At 40.5% G+C, this 26,684-nt stretch overlaps 2 protein-coding genes across 2 annotated transcripts; one reads left to right on the top strand and one right to left on the bottom strand.

Annotated features, from left to right (window-relative positions):
* The first annotated feature begins 6,051 nt into the window (after positions 1 to 6,051).
* Positions 6,052 to 17,196, top strand: LOC115686895 (RNA-dependent RNA polymerase 1-like). Its single transcript, XM_030612310.2, has 5 exons — positions 6,052 to 6,354; positions 8,089 to 8,737; positions 11,074 to 12,968; positions 13,701 to 13,851; positions 16,161 to 17,196. Exons 2-5 carry the CDS (start codon positions 8,222 to 8,224, stop codon positions 16,992 to 16,994), a joined length of 3,396 nt encoding a protein of 1,131 aa, XP_030468170.1. The 5' UTR covers positions 6,052 to 6,354; positions 8,089 to 8,221; the 3' UTR covers positions 16,995 to 17,196.
* Positions 17,197 to 17,933: 737 nt separating this feature from the next.
* On the bottom strand, positions 17,934 to 23,647 carry LOC115667919 (loganic acid O-methyltransferase-like). Its single transcript, XM_056308100.1, has 4 exons — positions 23,555 to 23,647; positions 22,989 to 23,336; positions 18,759 to 19,081; positions 17,934 to 18,473 (listed from the first exon to the last, which is right to left on the bottom strand). Exons 1-4 carry the CDS (start codon positions 23,645 to 23,647, stop codon positions 18,134 to 18,136), a joined length of 1,104 nt encoding a protein of 367 aa, XP_056164075.1. The 3' UTR covers positions 17,934 to 18,133.
* Between the last annotated feature and the right edge of the window lie 3,037 nt (positions 23,648 to 26,684).

Raw genomic sequence — 26,684 nt, 5'->3', positions numbered from 1 at the left:
CATTGGGAATATTATCGACGTTTTTTAAATCAATCATGAGTTTATTAAACTTATCTAGGTAGGATTTGATAGACGTATCTTCAGTGTATCTAAACTGAAACATCCTCTTCAATATTTACAAGTGATTGTTCAAACCTTTCGTTACATAGAATGCTTGAAGTTTAGCCCATAATGCTGCGGTATTCTTCTCCTCGACTACTTCTATTAAAACCTCATCCGATAGTTTCAACAGGATTATACTCATTGCCTTCCTCATTAGCACATCATTTTCGGCATCTTTCATTATTTCGGGCAACTTATCTTTGCCCTTCAATGCTTCGGCCAAATCTTGAGTTGTTAATAGTGCCTCCATCTTGATGCTCCATTACCCAAAGTTGTTCTTCCCGTTAAACTTCTCAATTTTTACTTTTGGCCCAGACATAATTACTACAACAGAATTTCCAGATAATAATCAGATAAGCAAAAGCCCTAAATCAAAATCCAGAAAATCCTATCCTCAAACTCTTATGCAATATTGACATAGAAGCTAATCAAGATCATGCAATTAAATCACCGCAAAAGAGCTAGAGAAATAAACAAGGAAAATAAAGGGCACAAAAAATTTGTGCGGTTAAATCCGAATGTCGATACCTACATCTATGAAGAGAGCTTGCAGCAAATAATCCAGTTATAATCGGAGAATCAAAATTTACAATCGTTCATACGCTTAAGTGTTTCTGACACCTAAATTATACCCAAACACAACGTTTTTACAAACAAACAACTCATTCTAGATATTAAAACACTCACAACACAAATTCACGTGTTCATGTATGTGCGGCTGAAAAATCAAAGAGCGCCTTTCTCTCCTCTTCGAGCAGCTCTTATTCGAAGGAACGCGCGCCTGGCTTCTTTCTTCTTGTTCTTCGTGCGGCTTCCATTCTACCACCCACTAGTGGCCACTCTTCAAGAGAAAAGGAGAACCTAAGCTAGAGCAAAAAGAAAACCCTATATATTTTACTTTGTTTTCTTCTTTTCTTCTAAAACCCTAGTTGATCCCACAAATAAAGTGTAGGAAATGTGGGCCCCCTTCCTTGTCTTGTAGTGGCAAATGACTTCTCTCTTCTTTTTCTTTTTGTGCAGTTAAAAGAAATAGGCAATCAGAGTCCAACCAAATAAAGGAAACTCTACACACATATATCTATATGCCATTAAAGAGAGATTCTTTGCATTTCCTTCTTATCTAAGGCCCGTTTGGTTCAGCTTTCCGGACTCGGAAAATCAAAAGCTGGCATTTAGAATGCTGAAGCCTATTTTTCCTTTCCTAAATTGCCCTCACTCAAATTTCAATATTCCGGTTTTGCCCATGTTACTGTTCATCTTCTTCATCGGCGAGGGTGGCCAGCGAGAGCGGATCTGGCCAGCGAAGGGCCGGCGAGGTCGCCCGACCCAGGCGGCCGGCCCTTCGCCGGCCACCCTCGCCGGTGAAGAAGATGAACAGTAATATGGGCAAAACCAGAATATTAAAAATAAAATTTGCCAAGGCCATTTGCAAAAAAAAAATTTACCAAACACTACTTAGGCTAAAGTAGCTTCACAAATTTTTTTTTACTAAACACCACTTGCATTTTCCCAAGTGGCTTTCACCTAAAAGTATTTGCATTCCCCCAATTAGCATTTGAAAAGTTGAACCAAACGGGCCCTAAATAGGTAAGGTTCCGTAACGGCTCAAACTTGAAACATATATTAACAATTCTCCACCTTAACTCGACGTTTGAAGTCAAGTCATAGTGCTCATCATCCATGTTACTCTCCCGACGCTCGGACGGACGCTTTCTCTCCATAGACATCAATAGAGCTAAAGCAAAGCTTGAGTTATGTCAAAGGAGCATGCTTTATCATCATGTCTGTTAGGTTTTCCGCAGTCGCTATTTTCTTCATAACAACCTTACCCTTTGCCTGGATATCTCGGATGAAATGGTACTAGATGTCGATATATTTCGTTCGCTCATGAAAAATTAGATTATATGCCAGATATATTGCACATTGGTTATCATAGTATATATCAACACTTTTATGATCTAACACAAAGTCCGAGATCAAACCCCTTAGTTATATCGCCTCCTTCGCTATAAATGTCCTCAGTCGAAGATAAGGCAACGTAATCCTATAAGGACGCCTTCCAACTCACTGCACCTCCTGCTAGCGTAAACATGTACCCTGCTAAAGGTCTACACTCCAAGTCACTGACGTGATTTGAATCCACATAGCATGCGCTCCCATTGCCATTACCATCTCTTCGTTACACTATACCAACGTCTGTTGTTCCCTTCAAATATCTAAGGATCCATTTCACAGCTTCCCAATGACGCTTCATATAACGGCTAACTACACTCACAACTTGTGAAATATCAGGCCTAGTGTATACTGTAGCATACATAATACTACCCACTGCTAGAATAGTAAACACGAGACATATGCTCCTCTTCCTCCTCAGTCTGCGGTGATAACTTATCAGGAAGTTTAAATTGCTTTGCTAAAGGTCTACTCACAGATATCTCTGATTGTATGTTAAAACGTGCAACAATCTTCTTGATATATTTCTTTTGAGACAAATATAAAACTCATATAGTTCTTTCACGCAAAATCTCCATACAAAATATGGAGATTACTAACGATGAACTATAATTACATACCAATCAATAGCTTAGAACTTATCTACTAATGCAAATCTAGAAAAAAAAATCTTACTGGGGATAATATGGAATTTGAATTGTTGCCGCTCAACAAGAAGGGCTATAGGGTCAACCCTTGTCTAAATTCAAGTGAGTAGAAGTTGTGTCAACAGTGGAGGGGCAACATGGTCCCTATACATGTCATTCTCGTAAAACTTGCCTTCTATCTCCGGTTCACGTGGTGTGCCACACATTGGCAATGTTATCTTATGACGCTACTCATGTTGTTAATAATAAGCGATAAAAGGATTCAATAGATTAAACAAGTCAAGATTCTTCGATGACTAATTTGCGTACAATGCAACGAATGACGGCACAAAAGATTTTGAGTTTGATTTGTAACCTTGGATTTTAGGAAAAATAGATATGAGTCTTTAACTAATGGAGATGATCAGTCCTCTGCTTAGAATCGGGAACTAACCTTGTGGCTCTTGATTCCAAATTTTTGGAACCACGAACTAGACTGGGCGGTTATGGAATGGGGACTCGGTTCTTGGTTCCAATCTAGTTCGATTCCCGATTCTACTTGGGAACCGGGCAAAATACAGCTATTCGCAATTATATTTCTTTTCTTTTTTTAAAATGGTTTGTTAAATTAATTAAAAAAAATTGGAAAGAAAGATATCTGACAGCTTTTTTTAGTCTTCGTGGGACCAAGGAAACATTTCCCAAGGCGCAAGTGCGCAGAGAGAGAAATATTTTTGTGGGTGTCACTTTTCCTTTTATTATTAAGACATTTGTTCGCGATGACCCAGACAATTGACTTGCTTGATTTGCACAAATAATAGAAGTATGTTCTTTGCCTAAAGCAGAACTGTAGGGCATTTTCTTGGGCCTCAAGTTAGCAATTTCTTTTCATGTTAGCAAATATATCGTGGAAGTGGATTCGCAAGAAGCCATTTCTCTTTTTCAAAAATCAACTCTATCGCTTCATTTTGGTGACACATTCATTTCCCAAATTAGAATTATGCTCAAACATTTTCAACAAGTCAAGTTTCTCCATAATTTTAGAAAGGGAGATGCGTGTGCAGATTGGTTAAAAAATTGAATTATCCAACCCAACAATATGAGTCATAATTTTGTACTAATAAGGCCACTGATATGTTTGCTTCATTTATTGTTAAGGGATCAGATTGGATCATATTTTACTAGAAAAGTAACCATGTAATTTTTGGGCTCTACTCCTTTATTTACAAAAACAAAAAACACCCACACCACTCTCTCTACTTTCTCTCTACTCTCTCTCATCTCCATCAGGCACCCAATAGTTCCTCTAGTGATGAACCTTCTTCATCTCTCTCTTTCACCCTTAGTTTCCACACGATAAGCTTTACTTTCATTCAGCTTCACTGTGATGGTGACTTTACTTCCATTTAGCTTCGTTGTGATGGTGGTCGCGAGAGACTGTGATGGTAGCTGCATGAAAGAGGGAGGGGAGAGCGTCGAGCGCAAGAAAGGGAGGTGAGAGCCTGAGAGAGTTGAGAACGAGAATGGGAGGTCTAATCTTAATTTAGGATTATCTCTAGTCGGTTCCATCAGTTCGGTCCGGTTCCACATAAGGATCCAAAAATCGGATCGATTTTTCCCCATTCCACATTTTTTGAACCAGCAATCGGACCGGTTCTTGCGGGAACCACCCAGAACTAATCAGTTTTGTCCGGTCTGGTCCGATTTCCAAGTTGGACCGGACTGATGCACACCCCTATTAAACTAGTATCCAAGGGAAAATGATAATAGAAGCGCCATAACTTTTGTACGACACTTGGTGCCAAAACTTTTTGAGAAATTACTTGAGTGCCACTTTGGGGAAAAAAATGAACCACTTCAATGCCATCGGCAATTTGTATGGCTCGAAAAATCCGACGTGGTGTTAATTTATTATAAACCGGCTGACGTGGCTTGCCGGAAAAATCCAATTAGCAAAAATCATAAAAAAAAAAAAACGACCTCGTTTTCGCCTTATCGGTAAGAAAATTAATAAAAACCAAAAATGAAAAAAGGGGAAGAGATTTGTTGCTCCGTTTGTGTGTCTTCCTCTTCAATGATTGAGCGATGATGGTTCTTCAATGGAGCTTAGTCATTTGACATTTGTGTACAATTGACGAAGAAAATACACACTACAATCAGGAGTTAAAAAAAGTGAGAGAGATTGAGTAGATTCAGTGGAGAGATTTTGTGGAAGATACAGCTGTGAAGTTGGCAAAAAATCTAACTGGAGAGAGGGAGCTGCAAAATTGTGAAGGAAGATGCTGGTGGTTTTCCACTAATGTACCTAGCGTGCCATCTCCGTCGCCTTCAATTTTTTTTTGCGATTTGCAGGATTCCGGCGAGGCCGATCGCGATTCAGGTCCCAAAAACAAGCAATTTCTTTGTGATTCGTCCGAATCAAGCCCAAATTCCCCGTGTTGCGTTGTTAAACTCGTCATCGTCTCGACCTCATCGAAGCCGATTCAACCGATCCCTACCTTGTTATCTCGTAAGCTCGAACCTCTCCTCAGCTGATCTCATCTTGAACCTCTCCACTGCTTAAGCTTCTTGGAAGAGGAATCTTTTTTTAGAATTTAGGGTTTCGGTTCCAAATGAATTTGGGGAACAAAAGGGTTTGGCCCACTCTTCACCATGTGAATCCAAGATTGTCGACCTTGGACTTAGAAATTTTTTTTTTTAAAATCACGTTGTTATAAAAAATTAATTCAAAAGATCGCAAAAGAGGATTCGCTGGGATAGGCACACTTTCTTTGTCGGGCCTGAATAGACACATCGACGTAATTTTCAGTGATCCGTCGAAAAATTTTGACACTAAAATGAGCGCCGTACGAAAGTTATGACATTTATAATCCTTTTACTTGTGTCCAATTAATCTCATGGGGCATTAATATCACATCAAGCAAACACGGTTTGAAAAATTAGGCACCGTTATTTTCGCGAATGGCGAATGATTTGAAAAATATTTTATTAAAAATGATCGCTTGTTTTAGTCAATAAAAAATATTTTCATTATCGATAATAATTTATAAATAAATATTTTCGTGGATAATAAAAATGCCTCTTTGCTTATTTATTTTTACGAGTTAACACAAGCGATATTTTTTACGGAAATTAATTTTTTACAAAATCAAACGGAGTAATTTTTATTGCCAATTGATTTAGGAGGGCCTTCCCAAGAGGGTCCAAAGGTAGAAAGAAAATAAAAAGGTGAAAGGAAAATGAGAAAAGGGGCATAATAGGAGGAGCAGCAGTCCACCTCTCGAAACGTGGCAGTACGGTAATATTCTCTCCGGGTGCGGGTCCCGAGGCCAACACCTTCCTTAACAAGGAAGGAGTTCATCCGGTCATGCAGGATGGTCACGTTGTCGTTCGTCAGCAAGAATGGCCCACGCGAAGGAGGGAATCCCGGCTTTTTCTCCATCACCCCTTCTCTCTCCTGTCAGTATAAAGATTGGGTAGCGACTGGGAGCAAAAGATTGGTTGACTGAGTGCAGTGTGGTGCGTTGTTGTTGTTGTTGACTGAGAGGTTGACTCGGGGTTGACGACGACGACGGAGGAGACGCTCCATCTTCTCCCTGGCGCTCTCTTTTCCGCTCCTCTGTCACCGCGGAGACGGACCCTTCTTCCTTCACTGCTGTGCGAGCTCTTCCTGGTAACTGGGCCTCTTGTTCTTCTTCTTCTTGTCAGTCAAGTTTGGGTTTTTGATGATACCCGTTTTCTTTTTTTTTCTCTCGCTGTGCTGCGAACTCCGTGTGAAGATCGTTTGCGATCATGTGTGGATCTCGCGGTATTTTTTTTTTTGTGTGTGTGTGTGTGTGGGTGTGGTTTGGTTCGGAGAAGCTACATTGTGTTAATTTTGCTTCTTGGAGTGAGATGGTGCTTGGGAATCGGGGCTTGGTGCTCCCATGATCGTGGTCCTTTTCGTGTGTCGGGTTTGGTCTTGAGCAAGTTCCTAGACAGGAAATTGGGGGAAAGAAGAGATAAAAACGGGGAAGCGAATAAGAACACAAGCGTGTGCTGGTGATGGTTTACTTTCTATTGTGTTGATCGGTTCTGCTGCTCAAGGGGCGTGTAGGGTACTACGTTTCATGCTATTCGTGTTGATATATGTCCTCTTTTGCTGCTTGTGCTGAAATGCTAAATTGTGACCCTGTCGTTACCAAGATGGGACTTTACACTTTTTGCAGTTTGATGTGTTTTGTGTGCAACTTCTTCGAAAGTTTTTTGTAATTGGGAAAGAAAAACTCTGGACATTTGAGAATTATGGCCACCCGTGGCCGTGAAATTTCCCCATCCAAAAGGAATTTCTGCTTCCTTGTTCGTTTTATGTTCTAGAGTGAATGTTAGAATTGCAATCTTTTCTCAACTATAAAATATAAGCATTGACTCAGGAGGAATTTTTCAAGAAGCATATCATGGTGAATCTATTAATCTTTATTGCAATTTAACATAGCATTATGGACTTATGGGGGGGTATTCATCTTGGCACTTTTCATTCCTAGTGGAGAAAAGCGGATTATCTATTTCTTTTGTATGCCTGTCGAAGTACCATTGGGAAAGGTTTAGAAATTCCTTCTGTTTCACCGCTTTTAACAATTTGTTCGTTGGAAAGCTCAGTTTGGCCCTGTTGTTCCATTCACGAACATGCTTGGACAGCATCCTGAGAACTTCTGCTGCTTGAAATTTGACTTAAGTTTGATTGGGATCGACACATCTTGGGTCTTTGTGGATACCTTTATCAGCATGGATCCGAGATTTAAGCGACAACAGTTGCGAACAAGTGATTTCTCTCTGTCATTTTGATTTGTGCCAAGATACAGAATTGGTTATGATAGAATAGCCGGCAGCTGATGCAAAGTGCTAACTACCTTTAACAATACTTCTCCTGCAAGACTCATTCTCTCCAGATGAGCTTCGCCTGAATGATTAAAGTGCACATGATTTCACAATAGTGAGTTGGTTGCAGTTTTATATGATTCTATTGCAGGTTAAGGACTTGAAGTGCTGTGAATGTCCCAATGATATTCTTATTTTGAATTCCTTATTTTGCTTCCTTGAAGTATTCATGATTTTCAACATGTAAATCTTTTCGGGAACGCAATTTTATTATTTGGAACTAGAGTGCATCACTGTCATGTGTCGATATGGTTGCCTACACTTGTAGGCTGTTTTCATGTTTTTCTGATGCTGGTCACTCTTTTACTTAATGTGCACAATGCTGATTGATCCCCATTATGCTTGTAAATTGTTTCCTTGAGTGCTTTTCTAATAGCAGTGATCAAATGTTCTTTTGATAATCAATCGCTATGATGATTCATGGTAGTTTGAGGCAACCATTAGTTTATATAAATTTTCATGTTTCCTGCCTCATTTTTTCACCTTTCAGTATTGCGAACTTCATGCTTGGAGTTGAATGGTCCAATGTGCTTTTCGAAGGCCCTAGGCTGGTGTTCTTCTGTCATTGCTGGTGATGTCCTTGATATGGTGTAACAGAGTGTTATAAAGTTTGCATCGGTTGAATGGGTAAGACTATAAACGTACACGGATTCCCTTCATTAGTGACTGCAGATATAGTCAGGGAATTCCTGGAGCAAAGGACTGGCAGAGATACTGTTTATGCCATCAAAGTTAGACAGGACAAACGTGGGGTTCGATCATTTGCTATTGTCCAATTTAAGAATGCTCGATATGCTGAGCTGATTATTTCATTGGCCAGTCAAAGAAATTTGTGGTACGGGCGTTCTTATCTAACTGCTCGCAGCGTTGAGCAAGATATTATACAAAGGCCAAGAACCCTTTCGCATTCAATGGAAGGTATCACTTTGCATTTTGGCTGCCAGGTATCAGCTAAAAGGTTCTCTACTCTATGGAAAGGGGTGAATGTCTCTGTAAATTTTGGGATTGGGCCAAGAAAATTCTGCTTCCTTTTGTCTTATTACAATACGGAGTATAAGCTCGAGTTACCCTATGAAAATGTTTGGCAGATTGAGCTCCACCGTGCAAGAGGCCATATAACAATGCATCTTGTGATTCAGGTGAGTCGACTTATTCAGATCGTGAGAGACTGATTTATTCTTTTGTGCTAATATTGTGATTTATCCTACTACCCATATTTGGTTTTTACATTTGATCGGACATCGTTTTGCACGTGATATCCTAATTCCAATGAAATTAAAATTCTTCGTACTACATTCTTCCCCATAGTGTTGGGATTTGATTTTTAGCTCTCTAAATGGGGCTATTTCTGGCTCCCAGTTGACGACTTGATGATAACTTATTTAGAACATGTTTTTGTTTGTTTGTTTGTTTAACCTTCATGGTATTTCTGCCTGGATCAAAAGTCTCATGAACATAGATAGCTTGCCGAGACCTTTTCTTGACACAGAAATGGCTGGCATAACTCCAAACAATATTGGTCGGCTCTGGTTGCGACTAGGAAAATTCTGGTTCAGCCACTTGTCTTGGGACCCAAGGGTCATTGAGCTAGGTTGCAATGAAGGGTCAAGGTAGTGAGTTTGTGGGAGTGAATGATGAGCTCTCCAGTATCTACATTCTGCAAGGAATTTCTTGAAAAATGGACCAGTAAAATGGATGTTGAAGGGAGACTTAGACAAAAACAACTTTGTAAATTAAGAGAGAGATTGTGGAAGACGGCTCTTTAGAAAAGATATGGTTGAAATTTTCATTTTAGGATGCACATGGATTTAGTTTGGAAATCAAGAACTTGTTCTATTGACGCACCAATTACTAAGTGGCCTCCATCTCCTACCGCCCTCAAATCCCAGATATGGAAAAAATAAACCTCACGCATGAGTAGCCATGGTGGTTGCGAGGTCAAGGTTTGGTGAGCTCCAGATCTGGTAGCCATGGCAGCTGCGAGCTCGAGCGGCCATGGCAAGCTCCAGATCTGGTAGCCATGGCAGCTGCGAGCTCGAGCGGCCATGGCAAGCTCCAGATCTGGCAGCCATGGCCGCGAGCTCAAGGTTTGGCGAGCTCCAAATCTAGTGGTCATGGAGGCCACGAGCTCAAGCGGCCCTGGCTGCATGCTCCAGATCAAGTGGCCATGGCCATGAGTCCATGCTCCTGTCTCAATCTGTTTTTTTTTTTTCCAATTTTTATGTTGTTTGATGCAGTTCCTTTATGGCGCCACATAAAAAAAATTCCATGAATCATAAGATAGCGTGCATGCTCTGACGTCCAACTTAGTAATCCGACTATCCATGCAAACAAGAGAAAACATATAATCGAGGGAGTAACATGGAACATTTTAAATAAAGGGATGCGTTTGAATTGGGAGAAAAAAAGTAGAGGGATAATTTTGATTTTGGGGCAAAAGTATAGGGACCACTGGTGGTACACCCGTTACAGATCACGTTAAGGGCTACCATGTATTTAGGTTGCATGCTATTTGATTGATAGGGAAAAATGTATTAGAAGTCGTAAAATTGTGTATACAATGAAGCAAGTTCTGCACATTTAAATATGTGCAATCAAATTTTGGACCTTTTGAAAAATTATTTAATTACATTCTTCCTGAAATGCAGACGGGGTAGCTTGAGACAGGCTGCCGCACAAGAGAAATCAAAAATGTTTTGGTTAGGAAGACTTGATTGCAACAATTGAAAGGTTATGACTTCAAGATTTATGGCATTCGATGCCATCTTCCGCGGCTGATAGTTTCCCAACTGAATCTCAGCATTTGAGAACTTACTAAGGCACAGTTAAAATCACAACTAGACATGATAGAATTTTGTAGACATTCTTAAAGGATAAAGCTTGGAGGTCGATGATCATAATTTTTCATGAGGTTGTTGTTTCTTGATTTTAGGAATCATGCATCTTGTTAAATTAAATAATTCCAATCTTCGTAGGCTACATGTTAATGTTAGATGAAGACTCTTGTCTGATTCGCGTTTTGTTAATTGCTCTTAACGAACTTCTGGATCATGTCAAGGTTGGTTAAGTAGGAGGCTAAGCAGGGTACACAAGTTCCCTTCAGTGATAGTGATAATATTTCATATGTGCTGATCATATTCTGGCATCTGGCTAATTTGGAACTTTTGAATGTTTTAGAGCATTAGAGGTTTATAACTTTACACTTTTGGCGTAGTGGCAAATGTTCCATGGAGGTAAATATATTGGTGGACATCATGGATTTTCCTTTATAAGAGTCAGCTTTGGGGGCTTCGGCTTCAGCCCCAAACTTTCACTTTCACTTTCACCTTCACTGACATTAAAGAAACCGGTCCTTCATCTATTTTCTTATGCTTGCACATCCCGCTTGCACATACATGCTTTTCTTCATGGTATGCTGCTTATGATAGAGGAGGACCTAATATATTTCTGTAAATTTTGTTCTTGTGGATGTTAGCTGTACGGGGCTCCTTTTATTCGTAAAAAAGTTGTTCAGCATTCAGAGAATATTTTGGAGAGTCGTCTCTACAACTTTTTTGTAGATGGCTCTGATGACCAGTGGGTGAGAGCAACTGATTTTACTCCATCAGCTTGCATTGGCCAGTCTTCTGCTGTATGTTTAGAAATTCCTTGTGAATATCCGCTTCCAAATTTTCATGAGAACTTCGTCATTTATAAGGAAACCGATGGAACAATTTCTATGGAAAGCGGTTCTCCTTTCTCCTGCAGTGTGGATCTAGTTCCAATTGTAGGCCCTCCCAGAGGAGTTGACTTGCCTTATGACGTTGTCTTTAAGATCAATTTGTTAGTTCAGAATGGCTGTCTAGCCGGACCTTGTCTTGATTCTTCCTTTTATCGAATGGTTGATCCACGGAGGATGGACCTGGACATAATCCTAGATGCCTTAGACAGACTGTTCCATTTGAAAGAATGTTGTTATGATCCTTCAAAGTGGCTGATTGAACAGCACAAGAAATATCTCACTTCACAGCATTCTACAAGACTGTCTTCAATTACATTAGATGCTGGCTTGGTTTATGTACATAGGGTGCAAATAACACCATGCAGGGTGTATTTTTTCGGTCCAGAAATTAATGTCTCAAATCATGTATTGCGGAGTTATTCTGATTACATTGACAATTTTATCCGCATTTCTTTTGTGGATGAGGACTTGGATAAAATACATTCAACTGATTTATCTCCTCGCACTGCTTCGAGACATGGAAGGACAGATATATATGAAAGGATCCTTTCTATACTGAAGAATGGCATAAGAATAGGTAATAAGAAGTTTGAATTTCTTGCCTTCTCATCCAGTCAGTTACGTGAAAATTCTGCTTGGATGTTTGCTCCAACAAATGGATGTACTGCTGAAACTATTAGGGCAAAGATGGGTGATTTCAGTGAAATAAGAAATGTGGCAAAATATGCCTCAAGACTTGGCCAATCCTTGAGTTCGTCTACTGAAACTCTCAATGTAGGTAGACGTGAAGTTGAAGTCATTCCGGATGTTGAAGTCAAATCATATGTTGAGAATAAAGATTATATCTTTTCTGATGGAATCGGGAAAATATCTGGAGAGTTCGCACGGAAAGTTGCAAGAAAATGTGGCTTCAAGGGCTATACTCCTTCTGCATTTCAAATTCGCTATGGCGGATATAAAGGTGTTGTAGCTGTTGATCCGACATCGTGTGTTAAACTATCACTCAGAAAGAGCATGTCCAAGTATGAATCAAATGAGACAAAGCTAAATGTCTTGGCATGGAGCAAATATCAGCCTTGCTTTCTTAATCGCCAGCTGATCACTCTTCTCTCAACACTTGGCGTTCCAGATCATGTGTTCGAGAAAAAACAAAAAAATGCTGTAGATCAGCTAAATGCTATTTTAGTTGATCCCTTACGAGCACAAGAGGCTCTAGATTTAATGTCCCCCGGCGAGAATGGTAACATTCTCAAAGAAATGCTAAAGTGCGGTTATAAGCCTGATGCTGAGCCATTTCTATCGATGATGCTGCGAACATTCAGAGCAACTAAATTGTTTGAATTGCGGACAAAAACAAGGATATTTCTTCCTGAAGGAAGATCAATGATGGGATGCCTTGACGAAACCCGAACTTTGGAATATGGTCAGGTGTTTGTGCAGTATTCCGGTAGAACAAAAGGACAGATGTGGGATGAGTCGATCATGTTCATTGGTACTGACTCAGATCAAAGATTTGTTGTACAGGGAAAAGTAGTCGTTGCCAAGAATCCTTGCTTACATCCAGGTGACGTGCGTGTTCTAACTGCTATAGATGTGCCAGCTTTACATCATATGGTGGATTGTGTTGTTTTTCCACAAAAGGGAAAAAGGTATGACTCTAACATGCCTTGCTATTGGCTTGCAATGACTCAGTTGCACTGGCACTTGTCATGGATCCATTTTGGACTTGTTTTTGCTTTTGGTTGCGGATCTTTGACCATTGTTTTGATTTGGTCTGGTCATAGTAATAAGGTGTAAAATTTCTAATATTATGTTTGTACTAGGTCTAAAATAATTGATCTGATGTGTAACCGAATTTAATTTTTTCCTCATTTTACATAGCCAAGGATAATTTTGACATTTTTTCTTTAGAAATAGTTTTGGGTCTGCTTTTCTATGAGAATAAATGCTTGAATGTTTATCCAGTGGGATTTGCTGGCCATATTTGAACTTTTGTTAATCTTGCTCCTGGTTTGTCTCTTTCTTATATGCGGTTTGAGTTCACCGATCCGAGGCTCATGTGTCGATCTTGTGTACATGTGATGCAACTTTGCTAAGAAACATCCTCTACTATGCTGTTGTTCTGTGCTTCTGATAGTTCTGGTTCTGGATAAACACCTAATCTTTCCCTTTAATTCTACTAGTTAAAAGAAGAGGCAAAAATTTCCTTCCCCATAATTCGGGTAATTTGGGTTAACTGTCTTCTACTTCTAATCGTCCCAAACACATTGTTAATAGATAAAAGTAGAAAGCAATAAATGATATCGATCTGTACTTATAATGATGATCATCTCAGACAATTTCTCTTTCTTAATGCATATTGCACTTCTTGAACGAAATAGGCCTCATCCCAATGAGTGTTCAGGGAGTGATTTGGATGGAGATGTCTACTTTGTCTCCTGGGACTCAGAATTAGTCCCGCATCGCCAGATACAACCTATGGATTACACACCTGCCCCAAGTGAGAAGTTGGATCACGATGTCACTATTGAGGTAATGCTTTTTCTCAGGATTTTCAGGGAATTCTACATCTTGTATTGACTTTTTTCTGATACTGTGAAATGTTTTTAACAGCTTGCAGTCATAATAGGCAATACATCTAGCATCCGTCATCTTGGCATTCTCTTTCTTTTCATTCGACTTGGCATGTCTGACATGATGCTTGGATAGTATTTTGTCCTCATTGAGGAATTTGGCATGTGAGCAATATGTCATGCCAGCCCTGCTATTTTGTTTTGGTTTCTTATTGGTTCTTTACTTCTAAATTTGTGCACTTCCTTCCCTGGGTTGGAAGAACCCTCGAGAAGCTAAAATTTGCACCCTCTGCAAGCAGATGATAGCTTGAAAATTAGTCACTAAGCAAACAGTTGAGCATGAGTGGGATTAATTCAACCATTAGGTCAATGGGATTCTTAAAGTCGAAGATCTGGTTATGCCTTACATAACATGGAATTAGTTGTTTGACCCGGACTATTCTATGAGAAGTCCCTGGAAAGGACTTGCACTCAGAATTCTCCACATGTAACTCATTAATGTTTGCTTGTTTGGAGGCTTTCCTAGTTTATCAATGCCTCTATTCATCTTCTGCCCTAAAAGCTAACCGCCAAATATTGCTCACTCAACTTCGGCTGTCACTGCACCCAAAGTGATATGAACCTTTGTAGGGAAACTAAAACCAATTATGGTAAATAATTGATTAATGAAGCATTTGAGGCTCTAGTGTTGTCTTGTCTGGGATTTGGGTTTACCTATGATTAGGGGCTATGTTACTGGGACTTGGCTCCAAGTAACATAGATTAGGGAAAGAGCCACTCATTAAATGTGTCTATAAACTACAGAGCCACTTCATAGGTGCTGAAACCCTATTTCAACATTTCAAATATTTTGCCAAATTCAGAGGTGTATATGGTCAGGCACTGTTAAGTGCGGTACCAGGAAAATTCTAGTATGCATGATTGTGCTTGGATGCAGTTCAAGCGACTGTTCTGGAGGGACATAGCTAATTTCTTAAGTAAAGATGAGGGAATGAAAAGGTAGGCTTACTGAAAATGATGCACGGGTTTTGTTTATATTCTGACGGTTGTGAATCTAAAAATATGTGAATCTGCTATGTTAAATTTGATTTTAATCTAGGAAATACCAATGTAATAGGAAGTCATGGATTAAAGTGTATGATCATGGAAAGCATTATGCTCATACACCAAGTGAAACTACCTTACCACTGGTATTTTCTCCTGATCTAGAAGGCTGGGCATCATAGGAAATATTGATGATCCGAAATCAGATGTACCGTAGGTCGGTCCATTTAATTTCCTCCTTGCGGAGAAACTCTTCTAGAGAGTAGAGATCCATACCATGATAACTCATCCTTGCTTTTGGGGGGAATAGGATTGGGCTCATGCTTTGGGGTTAGCCGTTAGCTTGTTTGAACTATGGCTTTTCTTAAATTGGGGTTTGGAAGTTATCATTTACGATAATGATGCATGGGTTTTATGGAAAGCATCTATAGATCTTTATAATAAGTTTTGTTCCAACGTGACTCTATAAGTCAAACTTTGCCTACCTTCTTGACCTTCGATTTGGTACTCACTCTTCACTGCTGATGGGAATTCCTTGTTCTTTGAGGTGGTAGTTGTTATGAGGCTTCCGTTCTTTGACTGGTATTGTTGTTTTATTAAGATTGATTCTGCTGGAAATGCTGGTACTGTGGCAATAAGCATCTACCTGCACACCTATACTTGCCCATGCATATATGTTTACTAAGATGGGTTCATGCATTGTTCTTTTGCATTGCGGAACATTTCCTTTCCTTAACGATGAAATGAACGGGTTTTTTTTAAACATTGGGAATTTTTAGAATATTTAACTAAAAAACCCCGCTTTCATCTAACAACTTAAGTTTTTAGAACAATTGGCGGTGGTCCCACAAAATCTTATGTGGTATTAGAGCTGGAGGTCCTGAGTTCAAATCGTTCCAGACCCTATTTGCCTTCCCAATTGAAGATGTCTACGCTTAGTATTATGCAAAAAGACCAAACTAAGCATGAGGAGTGTTAAAATATTTAAATAATAAATCACGTCTTCATTTAATAGCTTAAGCTTTTAGATCAATTGGCGGTGGTGCCACAAAATCTTAAGAGAAGATGTATATCTGAGTGTACTTATTTTTGTAAGGTTATTGATGATCAATGTGCCGGAAATCAATGAATTGCATTTTGAAATTCGCCTCTTGATTTCTCTTGTAATGCTCTATGGATATGGGGGTTAATTAAAATCCTTTTGTGGTTGTGTTGCTTAAACAGGAAGTGAAGGAGTACTTTGTAAACTACATACTTAATGACAGCCTTGGAATTATTGCCAATGCCCACACCGTCTTTGCAGATAGTAAGCCTGAAAAGGCCATGAGCTCTGAATGTGTAGAGCTTGCAAAACTTTTCTCTATTGCCGTTGACTTCCCAAAAACTGGTGTACCTGCTGTGATACCTCCTAATCTGTATGCCAAAGAATACCCAGACTTCATGGAGAAGCTTGACAAGTCCAGCTACCCATCCAATAATGTGATCGGAAAGCTTTTCCAGGAAGTCAAAGATCTAGCATCTGCATCAAGCTCTATTCGAAAGTTCACGCTGGAATTGGCGAGGCAATCTTATGACCCAGATATGGAAGTGGACGGATTTGAGGAATATGTCGATGACGCTTTCTATCACAAGGGCAATTATGATTACAAGCTGGGGAATCTGATGGAGTACTATGGGATTAGCACAGAGGCTGAAATACTTAGTGGTTGCATAATGAAAATGTCCAAATCTTTCACCAGGAGGAGGGACGCTGAATCCATAACTGCGGCTGTAAAATCCCTGAGAAAGGAAGCTCGGACCTGGTTTAATGATAAGGGAAGTGGTTCGTATTCTGAGCCTGTTGATGAATATGCAAAAGCGTCTGCGTGGTATCATGTCACGTATCACCCGGATTATTGGGGTTGCTATAACGAGGGTTTAAAGCGAGATCATTATCTTAGCTTTCCTTGGTGTGTATATGATAAACTAATCCAAATTAAGAAGGAAAAACGAGGTAGGATAACTGCTCGCAGATCCACTCTTGAAGACTACTTTACCCGTGGATTGCGTCTGAATTGAGAACTCCAACTCGGATATTTTCTCAGTTGAAGAAACGAGAGTTGTCGTATTTGGGTCTTGTGCAAATGTGTAGGCAACAGTACTCCTAAATTCCTGCTTTTGTGTAGCAAAGCTTAAATAACATTCTGGCTGCTATTTGTGCGTGCATTACATCTTTCTGTACATAATGGTAATGTATAACAGTTGTTCACTCTTTATAGTCTCTCTGAATTGATATTTTCCATAATATCACGATAAACTTTGCATACCCCATAAATTTCTGTGTACGACGGTTATTCTTCCATGCCATAGGTTCCTTGGATTCCTAATGCTGGTGGATTTGAACATAATAACATTTCTGTAATCTCAGACAACAGCTCCAGATGATGCCGCATCAGATTAGGTTTGTCATGGAATTTGAGAATAGATCATGCTCTAGCCATGGCTGATGTGGCAAAAGTTTGCCGCAGCTATTATCATGGGAATGGAGCACGCCGTAGCACAGAGGAGATTAACAAGATTTTCTTATGAGGAATTTGAAGATCATATTGATGAGAAAAGTACAGGGTTATCTTTAAAATAGGAGCAGAATGATTTGCTATTCATTTTCTCACTGCACCAAAATCTACAGTCTGGAAATCAGCTTCCGGTGAAGTAATCATTTACGCTCGCAAGTTTAGGTCCCACAATACAATCTACCTAGTTTCTCTCTTTCTTCTTTTCTTGTGGGATAAATCGAAAGAAGTTACGCAGTCAAGCTCAATCGTATACAAAGCCAACACGTCATAATTCAACTAACAAGTTTACTTCTAGAATCACAGAATCAAGATTATGTACCGAAGCTACCCCATGTACGAGGACAAGCAACATAATGCTGCTTGACTTTATTTCTTGATGAAGCACCATCTTGATACATGTCATTGTGAAGGTGATGACTTCTTGCTTAACGAAGCCTCAGAGTACCCAAAAGTTCAATACATTGATACTTCATCGAAAAAATGCAATACAAGTACTGTCAAGATCAGACTAGGAAAGTGCTAATCTCCTCAATTTATTCAGATTTTGAGTACCTTTTATGGGACACGTGAATTCGAACAGAAAAGTACATATCCGGAACTTTATTTAGAAAAAGAAATGCGGAACTCGCTCTCAGGCGCGCATTATATGCGCTTCAGTATCGCTACCAGTTGGCTTCCTTGAAGAAATGCAGAGTTTAAATGGTCAGAAAATTCCTCAGTTTTCCTGAGAAAACGATCAAACAGGTCGTCGATAATCTCGCTTCCAAAATGTTTGCTGATGATGCCCTCCAATGCGGCTCTTAAGTGCAGCATGCACACATGCCCTCCGACCGAGTCATCGAGCTTCGATTTAGGAGCTGCTAAATCCATCCTCTCTATGCTAAAACACCCATTACTCTCTACCAGTGCCGTCATCTCGTCAGGAGAGGTAGCATATACCGGCAAATTGAATGTATCCACCTGAGCCTCACTTATTATACCCCGTACCGAGTTACTTTAATCAGGTCGTCCGGGAAACTCAATGGGATTTGCTTAGAATATAAGTGATTGACAGAATCAAAACCTCAAGAAATCCGTCAAAGGGTCCACATGCATATGATAAACACCTCAAGACATGCACAACTGAGACATGAACGAAGGATCGTCTATGTTTTCGCTCAATTCAAATTGGCGAGACCTGTAACTGAACTATGCTGATACACATGCACACATATAACTAATTCTGGTAAGAAAGAAAATAGTGCTGACATTAATTTCCAGTTTTACCTCCTTTGCCATATCCATCAAGCTGAACCCCAAAAGATCGAACATAACGCCCGACGGCACACGTGAATGAGGAATGCCATTAGCAATCCCGGGCATGACCAGAACCATGATGCCTCCACTCACAATTTCCTCGCCTCTAGCGCTCAGAAATGTCACCATGTCCTTTGCAAACTGAGAAGCATAAGCATCGCTCACTTCGCGTGGAGCACTTGTGTAGTGAACTCTCCCCTTGTTAAATGCAGGGGAATTTGGATCAACCAATTCTTTAGGCATCTTGGAAAGCCAATGAAGCGCATAAGACGAATGCGCAATATGGAGGGACGCCTTGGGGTAGAGGTGGCCACGGTTCGGAACCGGCGGTTCCGGTTCGTGGCCAAGTGTGAACCGGAACCGTCCGGTTTCGGGCCGGTTCCGGTTCGGAACCGGTTCCGGGCCGGTTCCTATTTTTTTCTGTTTTTTTTCTTTTCCTTTTCCTTTTCTTTTTTTTTTCTTCCTCCGCGGCCGGCCATAGCCGGGGCCGGCGCGGAGGTCGCCGGCCTCTAGGCGAGGCGGCCCTCGCCGGCGTCGGGCGAGGCCGGCCTCGCCCGGGCCGGGCGAGGCCGGCCTCGCCCGACGCCGGCGAGGTCGAGCCTCGCCGAGGGCCGGCCTCGCCCACCCCAGCGAGGGCCGGCCTCGCCGACGCCGGCGAGGTCCACCTCGCTGGCCAGGGTAAGGCCGAGCCTCGCCTCGCCGGCGTCGGCGCGAGGCCGGCCTCGCCTAGCCCAGGCGAGGGCGGCCCTCGCCCGACGCCGGCGAGGGCCCCCTCGCCCGACGCCGGCGACCTCAGCGCCGGCCCCGGCCATGGCCGGCCGGCGGCCGCGGAGGAAGAAAAAAAAATTAAAATATAAATTATAATTTTAAAAAACAGAAGCAAGGAAAAAAGACAAAAGAGAAAAAGGAAAAACAGAAAAGGAAAAGGAAAAGAAAAAGAAGAAAAACAGAAAAGGAAAAACAGAAATGAAAATAAAAAAAATTAAAAAAAATACTATTCTTGTGATAGAACATTATTCAATATAAATTATGATTAAAATGTAAATTGTACTCAAATTTGGAGACAAAAAGACAAGAGAGAAAGAGAGGGCTTCAACTTAATAAATTATCATTAAGCACATTACAATTCGTTACAACGATCTTAAAAAAAAAGGAGTACAATATATATACCCTAAAATTATCCCAAAACCTAAGCATTCCATGCGCAGGGGACCAGAGGTCACATATCGTCGGATTATATTTCGGTTTCCCTAAGCTCACGTGGGCATACCCGGTATGAGAAACAAGAGTTCCCGAAATATTTGCCAACTCCAATAGTTCTTTTACCCTCAATCGTCACTACCCGTTCCAGTACCGATAGTGGTAGCGGTAGTATCTCCGTCGTTAAAGAATTCGGATTCATTATTCCGATCTATCTCTTGTTGCCGGTATTGAGCCTTCGTCCAATCAGCAACACAAGCTTGCATCTCCACTGATTCTGGATCTAATCTTGAACGATGTTCGTTCAAAATATTACCTCCGGCACTGAATGCTTGTTCGACCGCAACTGTGGAACAAGGGGTTGAAAAAATCTGTTTTGCAATAAGAGAAAGGATTGGGTATTGGCTTGCGTGCCTCTTCCACCAATCCAAAATAAAAAAATCTGTACCACCTTCGGCTTCAGTAAACTCAAATAAAATGGTTAGATAACTCTCTAATTCAGAAATATTTCCTATTACTCCCTTTTGTTTTTTTGTCTATGTAATAAAAGTTGGTACCCTCTACTAATTTTACCTGTACTGTCATTTTGTATCTCCGTATATTGGTAAGATCTAATATCACCTAAATTATATTTAGTATAAAATTCATTATATAATTCTATTACTACGTTTTTAACCTCACGTACTATGGTTGTAACATTTGTCACATCATAATGTAAACATTGATAATACGCACGCAAAAAATCATTTAAGCCATCCAATTTGCAACGCGGATCAAAAACACAAGCAACTAAATAAATCATGGGAATTTCACTATAATAATGAAGCCATTTCATTTTCATTGCAACTATAGTATGTTGTAATTTAACATCATTTTCATATTCATCAAAAGTTCCGACAATATTAGTACACTCTACTAAAAATAAATGTGTAGTAGGATAATAAACACCAGACAAAGTATAAGTTGCATCATTAAAAACCTTTAAAAGATCTAAAATTTTTTTGGCAAATATGCCACTCTTGTGGGTATAAATTAATCTCAGGTATATTATTAGAAATGAATGCACATAATAAATCTTTATATGCTAAAGATTCACTAAGCAAGTGGAAAGTAGAATTCCAACGAGTTGGAACATCTCTTGGAAATCTTTTTGGCTTTTTGCCATTATCTCTACAAAATCTACCCCATTCTTTCATTTTTTTGGGATGTTTCCATAAAAATTGAATCGTCGTTTTTATTGGTTGAAGAAAAATATCAAGAGTTTTCAAACCATCTTGTACACATAAATTTAAAACATGACAAGCATATCTAATGTGAAAAAATTTTCCGCCAAAAGCGGGTTTACAAATATTTTCTAACTCGGCAATTGAAGCGGTATTTGCTGCGGCATTATCAAAACCAATTGAAAAAATTTTGTTAAGCAAATAATATTCTTCTAAAACTTGCCTAATTAGTCTATAAATATTATTTGCCGTATGATGATCATCGAAAACTCTAAATGCAATAACTCTTTTTTGAATAGTCCACTCGTCATCTATCCAATGACATGTTATGCCCATGTAAGAATGATTTTGCCAATGATCACTCCAAATATCACTACCTATATGCACGCATCCATTAAATTGCATAAAAAAGTTTTGTAAATCATTTTTTCCATTTTTGTAAAGATCTTTAATTACTCGTTTAGTTGTATTTCTAGAAACACGTTTTGCTTGTGGAGCACATGCTTTTTGTACAAATTCATTAAAACCAAATCTTTCTCCAAAATTAAATGCTAAATGCTCAACGGAAATAAATTTGCCTAATTCTTTCTTATAAGTTTTTTCATTAAAACGAAATAAAGGGGAAGTGTTAGGATTGACGTACCCGGAAATTTATTGTTGCCCGATATCGATTCCCGTTTCGGTTGGATGTTTGCTCATAAGATGTCGTTTAAATGTTCCATATCCTTGTCCACCTGTATATTTATATATTTTTCCACAATATTTACAAATTATATCATACCTTTTTTGACCGATATCAAACCTTTCCATTTTTGTGAAGTGATTCCAAATGTCGGATGTAAATTCCCGTTCCGCTTCCTTTGTTGTAGATATTTCAGCAGGAGGATGAAAACTTTCTTGCGTCGGGACGCGCTCCACATCGTGAAAAATGTTGATTTCATCATCTTGAAAATCTGCATATTCACGAGGATCAAAAGAATGATGGGATTCCGTCGCGATATTCTTACCTTTGCCAGTTGGCACTCGACTTCCACTTGCCATTTTTCGAATGGATTGAGAGAATTAAGCGGATTAATTGGGAGAATTAAGAAAGAATTGCGTGGATTGAGAAAATTGAGAGAATTTCAGAGAATTTGAGAGAATTTCGAGTATTGAGAGAATTTGAGACTTGAGAGAAGAGAATTGGAGAGAATTTGAGAGAATTGTGTGTGTATTGTGAGAATTTGAGAGAATTTATAGGAAAAAAATAGAAGAAAATTTAGAATTAAAAAAAATAAAACATAACCGTTGCAATTTTGCAACGGTTATGTGTTTTTTTTATATTTTATTATAAAAACGCCCGTTGGGGCGTAGCCGTTGCCCCAACGGGCCGCAAGGTGCTGCGGCGCAGCAGGGCTTGCACGTCTGCAGGCCTCGCTGCAGATAAATATTTTTTTTTATTTTTATTTTTGGTTGGGCCGTTGGCCCGTTCTCCCGCAGTGTCACGCAGGGCTACCGCAAAGATGGCTCCGCACTGCAGCTGCATGCAGTGGCCACGCAAAGATGGCCTCGCACCGCAGCTCGTGCTCGTAGCCTGCAGCTTTTTTTTTTTTCTTAAAAATTTTTTTTTCGCAGAACCGGCCCGGAACCAGCGATTCCGGGCCGGTTCAAATTTTTCTGGAACCGGAACCGGGACCGTATGCCACGGGCCGGTTCCGAACCGCGGGCCCGGTCAACGGGCCGGGCCCGGGTTTGACCGGGCCGATTCCGGGCCAAAACCGGCCCGTGGCCACCTCTACCTTGGGGAACAGTCGCCCGTGGAGGGATCCTGGCACGCCGGCCGCGTAGTACAGCCGGTCGGATGGCAGGGAAGCGAAGAGGGTGTTGAAATCATTGGCCGCGTGGTCGTTGAACAGGACTTGGAAATCAGGCAGTTGGGAGGAGAGGCCTTGTGATTCGTACTTGTGTCGGACCGCTTCTAGGATGTTTTGGACTGCAATGAAGGTGTTCGGCCCAACCGAACAGCCTAAATCCGCGATTCGGAATGTGGTCAGAGCAGGAGAAAATCGCTTTACGTCGAGCCTCTCCTCGATCGCCTCGTCAATTGTCGCCCGGGCGACGTTCGTTGCCACTCTATGCGATGCACGTCAGAATTGCAAGTCTGATATTTGGTAATTTGATACTTATTCTCATTGAAGCCATAAAGGGTCACAAGAGAATTAACAACCGGAGAGTAATTTCAAAAGCTGAATTCAGGCAAAGCTTAGCGAAAGACAGAACAGTTTACTCTATCATTTAGCTCTTACTCCATGACATGAAGAAATGGTTTCTTGGAAATGCATCTACTTAATGTCAAATGAAGAACCTGAAAGTGAGAGTTCTTGTTGTAGCTATATGTGCCGTCTCCACTGTTCATCGGGTATGATTCCGCCACCGCCACCGAGCCGCTGCCGCTCATCTCCGTCTCTGTCTCTCTCTCTGTGCTAGGTTCAGTTTTATGAACTAGTGCTCTGGTTAAGTCCTCTTCTTTGCGTGCGTTTCATCTGAAGCCTTTGCTATTATATTCTCCCGACTGTTGGGACAGCAGTCATAGCCAAACGTTGTTTCTTCCTTCAGTCCACCCCCATCGCCGTTCAAAGGTTCGCCTACTTTGTCTTCCGTTGGAGGTGAGTGTTGACACCTAAATTTTGGCGTATCATTTAGTGTAATTTGCATAGAAAATTAGGGATTAAATTTTTAACCCCTAAACAAAAATATTTAAATTGCATAAACATATAGTTTAGGTCCATTTAATTTAATTGTATTTTTTGCATCAGATTGGCAGTGGCGAATGAGTTTAAAATTTCATCGAACGAGACTCGGCTCGCTCGGAAGGCAAGGGCCGGGAATTACAAGTCAAACGGGCTCGGTTGTTTTAATTTGAGCTTAATTCAGCCCATTATCCTTAATTAATTCAGCCCATTTAAATTAAATTAAAATCTAAGCCCAAGCCTAAGCCCATTAGGACTAGAGAGCCCATCTAATTGACCTAGATTAGTGTTATATATACATCATTAGGTCAGGATTTTAGGGAGGACACACAATTTCGAACACAGTTTTTCAGATCAGAATTTTCAGAGAGAAGAAGGGAGAGAGAGAGGTGATCACGGGTTGGTTCAACCGAGTCCGTGCCGTCCCGCCACTGTGCTGCCTCGCTCCCGTGCCGCCACGCCGTGCCTGTCTCGCACCTCGCAGCCGCATCACCCGGAGTCCCGACGACCTTCACAGCCCCCAGGCGAGCTCCCACAGCAATTCCGGCGATTTTTCAGTCCAGCCACGTGTCCTAGCTCCTTCTCCGCTGAGACGCATCCTATCGTTATCACCTCAGACGAGCCGCGAGGTCTCTTGACGACGAGCCAAGCCGTTTCTGTTCAGGTTAAGTCCCACGATCTGCTCCGCCTTGACGCTCATCTAAGCAATACGTGGCAGTGGACACGTTGAGGAATTCACGAAGAGACAAAAGGAGACAACGAGCAAAAAGAAGGAGCTTTCTTTCTTCTTGCAGGATTTCACTTGCTCAAGACAGAACACATCACAAAAAAAAGGAAAAATAGAGACGTCCAAAGGCCCACGTTCCAACATACACATTAAGGAGGACTCTTTGTTTCATCCAATACAAAGTTTTCTCTCTTTCTCGGTCAACACTGGATACGATACCAGAATCGTGACAGTGCGGTGCCTCACCATCGAACCAAGAAGCCGTCACCACAGAGAGCTTCACCACTGAAGACCTGTTGTTCAAAACCCGCGCCTCGCGACGATCTGCCACTACCGTCGCTGATCTTTCACCAAATCGTGGAGTTGTCCCTCTGTTTTGCAGGTTATCAATCATCGAGAACCACCGCGAGGGCCAACCGACAAGTCCCGTTGCTGCTGAACCTGAAAGAGCGAGAGCTCACTGCCCGGAACCACTCTCGGTTCATCCCGGTGTTCCCTGTTGGTTCCGTGGCCGCGGCGTCCCTACACCGTCGCAGCCCAAAGTCGACTCGCCGCGCCGACGCCGCGTCGCCCGTCATCCGAGTCCGATCCCGATCCACAATTCGAATTTGGAAGTTATCTACAAATTAGGTAATTCAACATTATCCGATATTTTCAGAATATTTAATTTCCTAATATGGGTGTTTGAATATTTCGTGAATATCATGTGGATATTTAGAAATCTTAGGATAATGTTCGATATATCCGCAATATTTTTAAATATTCAAAATCAGGAATCATTCCTAATTTGGCAACGTATCTGGACGACTATCCGACCTTATCCCTAAGGTTCGATACGCGGCGATACGGAAAATTATTATCCTATCCATAACCACTTGGGTACGATAATGATTTTTATCCGCTTTCCAAATTTGAATAATCGGCTTTCCGTCGATATCTATAACCCTATAGATATGACCGATAGTTTGATTTTTGTGCCTAATCCGAGTTTGAAACAAATATGGCGGATCGCGTGGACGTTTTGAATGTGGTTGCTATCCTTGTTTATTTAATTGCTTTCCTTTTTCAAATAAACAGAAAATTCAAAAAATATTAATTAGATTTGAATCAGAGTTTTTGCATGTCTAGGAATCCTAAATGTATCTAGAAGATAGAGTAGTTATTTAATTTAAATTAGGACTTGAGATGATCTATTTTCTAGTTTAAATTAAGTAATATTCTAATCTTAATAGATTATTCAGGTTATTCATTATTTCGAATTTTAACAAAAATCCTAAAAAGAAATCATGCTAGGGTAGATTAAGTCATCATAGTTTGCATGTTAATTTAGGCATTTTTATTATTCCGAATTTAAATTGAGAAAATACCAAAAATAATCATTCGTCCGTCATTAGAAATAGGTCACGTCGTCGCACGACATATAGTTTGCATGCTAGGTTGCATTAATCGCATGTCATTTTCGCATGTCATTGCATATAGGCTAGATTTCATTTAAATAAGTGAAAATCCAAAAAAAGAAATTGAGTGAATTGCTTGTTAATTAGAAATCATATTATGGTGTCAATGTGATTTTCTAGCTAACAATGCAGATGCTTACGTTGCTTCCAGGTAAGTAATTCTTCCAAACTTGCAATTTATTTAATGCTTTCTGAGTGTTAAATTGGTGGTTTGCGCATCCGCATGAATACCTCACATGTTAGTAACTAAGTTGAAATGGATCCAAACTGCCTGCCAAAACATTTTTGAAAAGAAAAGGTACCGAAAGGGCGTTAGACCAGATCTAGCGTAATCAAGTCCCCGGGCTTAGAATCTCTGGTTCGTAGGAATAAAACATATCTCCCTATGTTTTATTTAGGTTTCTAATCAACCTACCATAAATTGATTAGTGGCGACTCCAAGCATAAAAACTTTTGCATGTTAAAAACTTAAACTCTAAGTTGCGAATTGGTAGGGCTTGGGAGGGCCCGAGTTAAGATTAGTCTTAATAATCCATTAGCCCGAAAAATGAGGAATTTTTT

The sequence above is a fragment of the Syzygium oleosum genome, unplaced genomic scaffold (assembly GCF_021117445.2).
Source record: "Syzygium oleosum isolate NSW1041296 unplaced genomic scaffold, Sole_v2.1 Sole_v2.02, whole genome shotgun sequence".
Taxonomy (NCBI): Eukaryota; Viridiplantae; Streptophyta; class Magnoliopsida; order Myrtales; family Myrtaceae; genus Syzygium; species Syzygium oleosum.
Note: the sequence above shows the minus strand (reverse complement) of the source record. Positions and strands in the feature narration are given on the sequence as shown.